Here is a 10,739-nt window from a genome sequence, read left to right on the forward strand (position 1 = left end):
GAGAAATTGGAAATATCAGCAAGGCAAATCTCAAGGATCCTAATAGATTTACTGACCTTTTTTTCTTGAGATAGGTTAGTAGTCATTATAGTGCTGTGAATGTTTTCTTAAATAATTTAGATGCCATTGCTTGCTTCTTGGAGGCACTTCATCAAGGTTCTGTGAAGCCAGAAAAGCATGGATTAATATGGACACTCCTCAGAAATAAAATAAACAAAATTGCCACTCCATTACACTCTAGGTAGATCACGTGTAAGGGAAGAATATGATAAAATCTGTGGATAACAGAAATGTTTCATGGTCTGTGAGCTCTTTGGAGATATGCTTGGAATCCAAAATTGTGCTGCTAAATTGGGTAAATGTTCTGAAAAAAACCCAAATAAACAAACACATTAGCTAAGTGCAATATTTAACAGGGCAACACCAATTGTGCAAATAAAAAAATGGGGAATTAGAATCATAGAATGGTTTGAGTTTAAAGGGACCTTCAAAGATCATCTAGTCTATGCCTCCTGCCATGGGCAGGGACACCTTCCACTAGACCTCAAGTTGCTCAAAGCCCCATCTCACCTAGAAGACATCCAGGAATGGGGTATCCACAACTTCTCTGGGCAACCTGTTGCAGTGCCTCACCAACCTGATTATAAAGGATTTCTTCCTGATGTCCAATCTAAATCTACCCTCTTTCAGTTTAAAACCATTGATCCTTGTCCTGTCACTACAAATCATTGTAAAAGTTTCTCTTCATCTTTCTTATAAGCCCCCTTTATATGTTGAAAAGTTGCAATAAGGTCTCCCCAGAGCCTTCTCTTCTCCGGGCTGAACAAGCCCAACTCTCTCAGCCTGTCCCCATAGCAGAGGTGCTCCAGCACTCTGAGTATCTTTGTGGCCTCCTCTGGACTCGCTCCAACCAGTTCATATCCTTCTTATGCTGGTGACAGCACAGCTGTACACAATACTCCAAGTGGGGTCTCATGAGAGTGGATTAGAGGGGGAGAATCACCTCCCTCGACCTGCTCTTCATGCATTTTTTGATGCAGCCCAGGGTATGGTTGACTTTCTGGGCTGCCAGCGCAGATTGCTGTGTCAGGTTGAGCTTCTCATTGTTCAACATTTCCCCCAGATACTTCTCCTCTGGGCTACTCTCTGTAATTTCTCTGCCCTGCCTGTATTTGTGCTAGGAATTGCCCCATGTGCAGGACCTTGTGCTTGGCTATGTTGAACTTCATAAGGTTAAAAACTTCAGTTCTTCATGAAGTATGTAATGAAGATTCTTCAGGAAGGACTTCAAGTTAGCTTCATGAAGTTAAGGACTTGTTAACTCGACAGAAAAAGTCCAAGGTCTATAGTGGATCACAGAGCAATTTGCTGCTCCAAAAGGAGTTAAAGAAAATACATTATCTTCATTGTATATCTGCCTGTATTATTGGATCCACTGGGTTCTCCACCTCTGCTGGCACCCCTGTGCTCAGGAGGGATGTGACTATCCTACAGTGTCCAGAAGAGAAAAAAAAAAAAAAAAGAGGGTTAGAAAATTGTTATTATAAAGTGGAGAAGAATTGACGTCATTTAGCAATGCAAAATGATCGAATGTTGAAAAACCCACCAGCCAGACATCCTACTGAATGCTTCTATCAGTTAAATACTTACACCTTGCTTAAGACATGCATGGCTTCTGACATTCAGTTCTGTCAACTTTTCTGGGTACGCAGAACCTCAGGCTACTGAACTTCACAAAGGAGGCACTGCCACCACATACAGATAGTGACATGAACAGTACGGCTGATCTGACTCACATACTGACTAAGGCATAGACTATCTCTTTGCACGTGCTTGGATTCTCTACCCATGACTGGCCACTGGCATCATGCCCAGGAACATACAGAAACATCTTAGCTGTTTAGGCTAGAAAGCAGAATTCTGAGTAAGGGACAGAATGGCAGCTCTAGGTGTTAAAAGTAGACAGAGAAGGGTCTTTTATGGGGAACAATGATCAGCTGGTCACCACATCCTCTGGTGCTAGCTGAGCCATGACTAATTTACATAAGAAAAATTTTGAATATGTATCAGGGATTAGAATCTGCAGTATACAGCTTTCTGTAACCTGTTAGCCAAAGTCTACTTTCTAGAATGCTTCAGTAGATGAACTTGGCATTTATCTGAATGTGGATCTCTTTTCTCACTAGCTATTAATTTCTAAATGGAGTAATATCTCCTGAAGTTAATAGCAGCATTGTCACCTTCAAATGCTAATATGTTAACCAAATTCAAACCATTTAATTATTTTACCACACTTTTTGCATTTACAAGTATTGTTAATGCAATTTCATTACTGTCTTGGCTATAATCAAAGTTACAAAGAAATGTTTCCCCTTTGAATTTGTAGTAATAAGTAGCTACAAAAAAATTTTGTTATTTCCATGCTTTGAGGTCTTAGTAGCCACACGAAAAAAACATGAAAAAAGCCCAAAGCAATTCCTCATTCCAATCAATCTTTAGCTATTTTCACAATTAAGGAAGAAGCCAATATAATGCTGGCAATTAATTACTTGATCCTGCTGAGATGCATCATTTTATCCTAGGGGAGCATGTATCTTGGGAAATAGTTCCATTTAATTTGCAACCATAATAAAGTGATGTGATTTTATTTATGTAGGAAAAGTGTATGAATTTTATTTACAAATGGATTTCAGCAATCACAACCTTGGGTAATCACATAGAAAGGCTTACAACTATTCTTATGAATAAAATGAGTGGGATTTTCTATAGCTCTGATCCACTGCTAAAGAGCTCAAACCTTCCATTAATGATGTCTGTCACCAGTTTCTCAAAAGGTTTTTAAATTTCATTTGCTTTGGTAACCTCAAAAGACACAATTTTGCCAAGACCCTACACAATATAATAACTAGCAGTAATTGGTACTATTGTTGTCCTGCAGTATTTTTTACTTTTCTGCTATTGACTTGCCAGGAAAACACCTGAGTAGTTTCAAAGCAGAGATAGCTTGATACTTCTCAGATGTGGCCAAGGAAGAAGACCCAAGATGTGCTTACGGAAGACCCATTCTGGAGGTTGCTGCAGAAGCTGAATCACAATGAGGATGTCTCCTTGCAGTTGTATCTATTGCTGCTTGCAGTTGTATCTACTGTCAGAAGACCATCTCTAATAGCTCTCCCAAGGGCTGAGCTCCCAGGTGACAGAGCAAGGTAAAGTCCCTGGGAAGAGGCTGGGCTAGGGTCCAGCTAACATTTAGCTAACTTTGGTTGTGATACAGTTTGAGGGAGTATTGTTGACAAGACACTTGTTTGACTGGACCAAGATCAGCTGTGCACTCCTGTGCTTTGCTACCTTTGAAGGGAATCAGAGCAGGTGGGAGTTTCCATCTCCAATTAGCTAGGAGGAGATTTAGATTTTCTGTGATTTAGTCCCATCGTGGCTGGGGACAGCAAATTCCTATGCTCCTGGCAACCTCACATAATAGCTGTCACTGACCTTGTCAGCATCATGTGTAGCACAATCTATCTTTACCACGTGATCTGTAAAATCATCTTGGAAATGCAATACAACTTGAGAGTAATGGGGTAAGTGGCTGCAGGAGGGCACTGGAAGTTCAGCTCAAATTATAAGGCTGTAGTAATAATCCATTATTATAGGAAGAGTGCTCCACACCTAAGAATTTTAAGAGTGGTATTCAAAAATATCACTCATGAGAGATTGCCTAAGCCATGAATTCTTTAATTTCTACACTGAAAATATGCAGTGCAACCAGGAAAGAGTTAATGGCTTATTGGAATTGAAGAATTGTTCTTAATGGGTGCAAAACTCCATCTGCTTTCACAGTGTGAACAGGGAAAATTATGGTACTATCTATGCCATCCATTTCCTTCTCCTCTGGTGCATTATAATAGCATCTAAAGAAAGAACTAGCCAGCACATGGTTTTCTATATTATGCAGACTGAACTTTTCAAATACATGAAGGATGTCAGCAAAAGTTGTCAGTCCTGTACACGGATCATTACCAGTTTTGAAAGGTGAGACTCAGAACTGCAGATTGTAGGTCAGCTTCTTTCTCTTTCTCCATCCCTTCCTTTCCTTCTTCCCTGTTCCCTTGCCTTCCTCATTTATTTTCTTTTTTTTTCTTTTATTCCTTTTATTTCTTTACAATAAGAGACAGAGTTTTGCAAGACAACATAAAAGTCTGATAAAGGACAACTGTTCAGAGAAATCATCTAGGAGAGCAGAAAATGCTTTTGCCATTTGTTATGCATTCAAGCAAGTGCTACATTAAACAAGAGACTTTTATAGTGTTTACTTCTGCTGAGCCAAATAGTAAATGCTGAGCCAAATAGTAAAAACTATCAAATGTTTCTGCCTTGGTTACACACGCCTGGTATGTTTATGTTGTGTAGCTTTAATGCATACGCTTGCCACTTTATGTTTGCTTTGCTAGCTGCAATCATGATGTACACAGGCACAGTTGAAGATGTACATCCTATAGCATGGATTACAATGTTAGGGGTGAAGAACAACTTATTTCAATGATGGTCTGTGTGCAGTAAACACTGAGCCTCTTAGCCGGATAAATCCCAGTGAATCTTTTGCTATATCCCACTTATAATAAAAATATTTAGTTTTATGTTTAAAGAAAAACACCTGGCCCGAAGGTCCAACTTCTGTATTTTAATATAGTCTTAGAACTTCTTTTTTTCATACTTACTTACCCAAAGGCTTATATCCAAAGAAAAATCTGTGAATTTAATCTGCCTGGTTAGTCTTGGAAATATTAAATTACTCTCTTGAACTCTTGAGATTGATTTCTAATTTAGGCACCATTGAATGTCATTGTACTTGTACTGTGGGGTGTGGGATCACAGTCCAACTGCAGCAAGACATTCTCATGCTCGGGTGCCCAGGGGGAAAGTCTTTCCCTGCGCCTTGGAGGGGTATCGGTGGGAGAGGGCAAAAGTGCGATTGCCCTCACAGTTGCTAGGCCCAGACCTTCCCCTCATAGCTGATTGCCCATGCTATGGGCTTACAGCTGTCCTTCTGGGGCTCACGAATCTTCCTCTGTTGGCCACACAGGGTCTGTCAGGAGGAGAATGCATCGTGTAGCCCAGTAACACTGAACTCCGTTTTGGGCTGTGAAAGCTGTGGGTTCAAATCAACCAGCTTTTGAGGGAGAATCACAAAAGAAGTTTTCATGCTTCCGATGTTATCAGAGGATGTTGGAGGATGGAAAACAGAAATCTCTAAATGAAGGAAGCAGGTTGCACAGAAATTCCCTGCAGCACTCTTGGATCGATGTCCGAGAACAGTGTTTCAGGCACATGTTTTTCATTAGCATTGGGCTATTATCACCTCGCTGGTTCTTCAGCCCTCATGTGGTACCTAGATCTTCCCCACGTCTCGTACAGGAGTTCTGAAAACTTAGGACAGCAAACTGAAACCCATCCTTGAAGCTTGACACTCAAGTTCCCACAGTTGCCACATCTGCACACAGTAAAACCTGAGACCTTTTGTGGAAGGATGAACAAATGAAGTTCTTGGAAATGACTCTTCCAACCATCCTTGTGGGTCTGCTCCAGCACCCCACCTAAAATGATTCTGCATGACTTCAAGGGGCACTGAATCATGTGCCAGCCACTCAGGGACTATTTTGCACAGGTATATGCATTGCTTTCTGATTTTGTAATGAAGCACTAAACAGTTGGCATCTGTGATATATTTATTCTGTGTTTGTAGAGGAACCTAGGAGAGAGCAGAATTTTTACTGTAACTGTGTTATAAAGCTAAAAGACCTTTCCCCTCTTTTAATTATTTTGAAAGTGGACTTCTTTGATATCTAGTAAGTTTAAATTATTCTCAGCAGGCGCTCTTCTCTGCCATGTATATCAGATGTTGAGATATTATAACAATACAAAAGGTTTAAGAAATTTCAGGCATTTTTATTGAAAGATAACTTCTCTTCACAGACCACAACTTTAGTTCTTGTTAATTCCTCACTAAACACATGTTGGACTACAACTTTTGGGAAATATTTCTTTTTTAAATAGTAGATCAGTATTGTAAAGGAAAGCTGTATAAAAATTAAATATTGTGAGGTTAAAGTCATATCTAACAGCTTCGAAAAACACAAGGCAAAAGTATTAAGGAGTAACACTGACAGAGTCTAGTAATTGTTAAAACCCATAAATCATCAAATCATCTTTGCAGAGACAAAGAACTGAACTGGTAACTGAAGTTATCATTCATCACTTATGGCTGCGAAGCAATCTGACATCTGTGCAGACCCTGGGGGAACATCCTCAGCCCCAGGAGCTCTGAAGCAGCAGGGTGTCACCATCAAGGCATGGCAGTGCCGGCTGCCAGCGGCAGGAGCATACCTCTGTGCAGCAAAGGGGTCACTAGGAGCCTTCCAGTCCTACCAGCAACTGCACATAACGTACAACAGTCTTTTGATTGTTGTAATTAGCGTGTGAACTGGCTTGGTGTCTGCACTTAATAAAAACGTTGTAAGATCCAGGGTATAAGGCGCTCTTTTTTCACTATACCCTTCCTGAGCTGCTGTGCTGCATTGCTCCTCAGGAAGCCCTCGGGCTATAGGCTGGTTCACTTTTAACAAGCAAGACCCTTGCAGTAAACACAGACATTTAATTTTAAAAGGAGGTAAGGGGATTCACACTGCAGGATTGATCTGACTATCTGATTGTAGTAATAACAATCAAGAAGCTTTTTCCAGGGTTGACTTGTTTTGTGGTTTCTGGTAATCTAAAAGCACATCTTCCAAAAGCAAAGCAGAAGTATATTAGATATAGCGTGGCCATAGAAAAGAGCAACAAAGGCCTGGCACATCTCCCCTAATGAAGTGCATGGCAAAGACTCAAGTTAATTCAACAGGAATGACACCACAAATAAATAGTAAGTCATAAATATTACTTATGTAGTAATAGAGTAGAGTAATTAGACTCAGCTGAGACAAAGAAAAAACCACACCATTTTATATGAAAATTACATACAAAGCAATTTATAAATAGTTAATGCAGTCATCATATATTAATCAACACTTAAAATAATTATAGATTCATTTCCACCATTTATCACAATATGAACAAATGCTGGGCTAAGCAATGAATATAATAGCGACATACGAAGAGCATGTTTTCTGCTGGCAGTCGGCATGGTGCTCCATGCCTGCGGTCAGAACCACATCCACCCATTCGGTACCCAGGAAGCCAATCATTTTCAAATTCTCTTTTTCCTCCACTGTAACGCTCTCAGGTGAGGAAACTATCAATCTTCTCACTGCAGAGTTGTTCATTTTGACTTAAAAAGTTCTTAAAAGCTTTAAAAATAAGTTAGCAATAATAACAGATTAAAGACTGTGTCTGACCCCTTTCTATAAACTTAATTCTACATTTCATTTTGATAACTTCTAAATGCACATGGTCTAACAAATTATTATCTTTCTTTAAAAATCACTCCCTTCTCTCTTGGCATGTTATTTGCTGCATATGCAGATTGTAGTGAAAAGAGTTTTTTAAAGTGCCTCCTTAATTAAAAAAATTAAATCTTCATTCTTGTTTATGAGGGTACTTCATCATGTTGTCTGTCCTGAAAAAATAGTTTAGGGAAATTCTGTGGTCTGCATTATGTGAGGGTTCAGACACAATGGGCCTTTCTTAATATTATCTATGATCTTATGAATAAACACAAAAGTAAAACAAGTGAAGAGGTGCAAATCATCTGGCACAAGCTGAGATTCAGCTTACACTGAAAACTGTATCACTTTCTGCAGCTGACACCTTCTGAAGAGTTCTCTTAAGTGCTGAAAAATGATTATTTTCTTCCATGAAGATATGCAACTTGAAGAGAGAATACAGGTGTCAAAGCCTGATTTCACAGAGCCGTGCGTTCATGGACCGCTGTAGGCCTCAACGTCGTATTCAAGGCTGAGGTTACAACAGCCAATCCTGTATTGCGAACATTAGTAAAACTGGGGTCAACTCCTAAGTGGTCAACAAATTTCCTCTGGCTGAATGACAATTGCCACATGGTTATAATACTGGTGATCCTTTGCAGACCAGACCAGTGGAGACTGAAAATATCACATCCACTGGGAAGGCCACAAAGAGGACTGTCCCCCTTTTTCACATTTCTTTAAAAAAATACAAAACCAGTTTTATACATAGAAAAAATATATGCCAAATAAAAGGAAGAAAAATGAGTCTATTCCACTAAAACAAATATAAGTTTGCGCATTTGTTTAAAGAGAAAACATTTCACCACAAGGACAGTAAAGCATTGGAGAACATTATCCCAGGAAGTTATGCAGTCTGCGTCTTGGACATTTTCAAGATATGACTAGACAAATCCTTGAGCAACCAGATCTGAATTAAGTGTCAACCTTGCTTTGAACAAGAGGTTAGATGAGGTGGTCTTCTGAGATCCCTTCCAGTTGAAATATTCTATGATTCACTGTCTCCACTGCCCTTGAATAATGTGGAAATCACTGCCGGAACTGGAAAGGTCATACGTAGAAACCTTAAAGCAGGAGCACTTCCTTAGCTAGTTGTCCTTTCTCTACCTTCAGGACCAAGGCCTACATAAACCATGAGCTCCTTGATCCTGTGCTTCACATTCTTCTGGGAAGACATCATATGATACAATCCAAGACCTACGTCTTGGGTTAGCTACTTACATAAGCATTTCCTTCTAGTACCTGATGAATTAGAGGCTTTATTTAGCCAGGTGTTGCATCTCTGTAATTATAATAATTATTGCAGGGGATCAGTTAACATCATTTGGATAGTGGCAGCTCCCGATTGGCCTAGTCATGGACATAGCTCTATTTGGCCAAGCATGGTATAAAAAATACAGGGGCGGTGGAGGGGAGAGGGGAGGGGAAGAAGAAAAGAGAGGTAGCCATCTAAAGAGTGAGCAGCCTCAGTCAGGCTGAAAAGTGTGGTGGCAAGTACAAATAGCAATTACTTACACAAAAACATCATTGTTAAGAAAAAGTGCTTCTTTAATAACTCCTTGCAGCTGAATCTGCAACCAGTAGCTAATGGAAGCAGATTACATTTATAACAATGCTGTACACTGTATTCTGGCATTATAAAAGTCATGACTGACATCTCTACTCTAAATACGCACTATCAAAAATATATGTAAACTATCTAATGAAAAATCAATATTGTTTTTTGTTGGTTGTTTTTTTTTAGGAAAAATGGGGTTATTTACAGTATCTGTAAAAGACAGATTAAGGTTTATAACCATCATAGAGGTGCCCAAAGGGATGACCCAAACTAAATACATGCTGCTTTGATTCAGACTGTTAACTAAACACCCTTTACAAATTGTCATGCATCTTCCCAACAGGTGAAAAGAACAACGCTGTATTCCTTACTGTGAAAAACATGTAACAACCACATAAAACATCATTATTTGAAGATATCTTTGGACTACAAACTTCCATTCTGACTACACCGCACTGTTTTGTGTTACAACATTAACACAGTCAAGAAACCTTAAACTGCTACTTTTCCTGTAGAGATCATGAGCCTCCTGGTGAAGATGGACTGTAGTCTTGACTGATGGATTGAGTGTAACATCTTCAGGACTCTGTCTTGTGCTGTCATTGATCAAAGGGATATTTCCTTACTTTTGGCAGAGAGGTATGATGATAATTTAGTCTGAATTCATACAGATTAACTCAGATCTATCAATACTTGTCTATTCCGAAAAATACTAGATGACAACAACGTGTTTCAGTGAGATCCTAGAGGAGGTAGACTAAGCCTATTTTTAAGTATATATTCTCCTTCCAAAGTAAAAGGTGCTTAAGAGTTAAAGTGCTGTGTAACTGGTTGTGCTGCCTTTCTCCCTTCTCTGCATTTTTGACAGGTGTGTAAACTATCTGTTCAAGATAATCCCCTGCTTGATCTTTTGTATGATCAACACTGTTTCAGTGTTTGATTCTAGAAAAGAGAAAACCGATGTGTTTTTGGACAAACCCCAAATATCACCAAAGTAATAGTAAGAAAAGGTATTTGAAATAGTAAAATCTAAATCTCATTATTCCACTACCCTGAGAATGGGGGCAAAATGCCAGTGATAACGGCTATGCACATTTATTTTTCCTTCATAATATGAAGATATAAAAATTCAGTCTAGCTGAGCTAGATTAGAAACTTGATCTAACTTTATGATATTTAGAAAGTCTAGCATTCTTCCTGATTAGACTCAGACTGGCTCATCAGTCTCTGGGACTGTGAAATATGACAGTCATAGTAATGTGGATCCCTATTGTTGTGGTGACAAAAAGCATTTTAAGTGACTCACCAAGTCAGGGGAAAAAAAAACCCCAAAAAACCAAACAAACCCAATCCAAGCCAATCCCCACGCTCTTTTTTTTTTACAGCCCAGTGCTGTTTGTAGAAGGAAGGTTTGGTGCCCAACTTGGGTAAGTATAGAGATTGAATATAGGCACTATCCATGTCATAATTGCAAGCATAACTACAGCAACTCCAATGATGTTAATGCCCAAACCGGCTTTCACCTAAAGGAGAGGAAAAAGAAAGCAAAAGCTCACATCAAGACACAGAATAAAGTTTTTAAAATGTTAAAAGTCCCCTTTGGGGAGTTTTGCTTAAAACTCACCATGTCCATTATCTTTAAATGACCATATGAAAATACGATGGCGTTGGCTGGATTTGCTACAGGAAGCAGGAAAACAAAC

General features: G+C 39.2%; 1 protein-coding gene across 1 annotated transcript in view; it reads right to left on the reverse strand.

Annotated features, from left to right (window-relative positions):
- Positions 1-10,415: 10,415 nt before the first annotated feature.
- Positions 10,416-10,739, reverse strand: part of SLC13A1 (solute carrier family 13 (sodium/sulfate symporter), member 1) — a 21,805-nt gene continuing 21,481 nt past the window's right edge. Inside the window, 2 exon segments of the mRNA XM_010151737.1 lie at positions 10,416-10,559; positions 10,661-10,739. The exon segment at positions 10,661-10,739 is cut by the window's right edge and continues 2 nt beyond it. Of these exon segments, the coding sequence (XP_010150039.1) occupies positions 10,416-10,559; positions 10,661-10,739 (223 nt within the window).

Source organism: Eurypyga helias, unplaced genomic scaffold (assembly GCF_000690775.1).
Source record: "Eurypyga helias isolate BGI_N326 unplaced genomic scaffold, ASM69077v1 scaffold3105, whole genome shotgun sequence".
NCBI lineage: Eukaryota > Metazoa > Chordata > Aves > Eurypygiformes > Eurypygidae > Eurypyga > Eurypyga helias.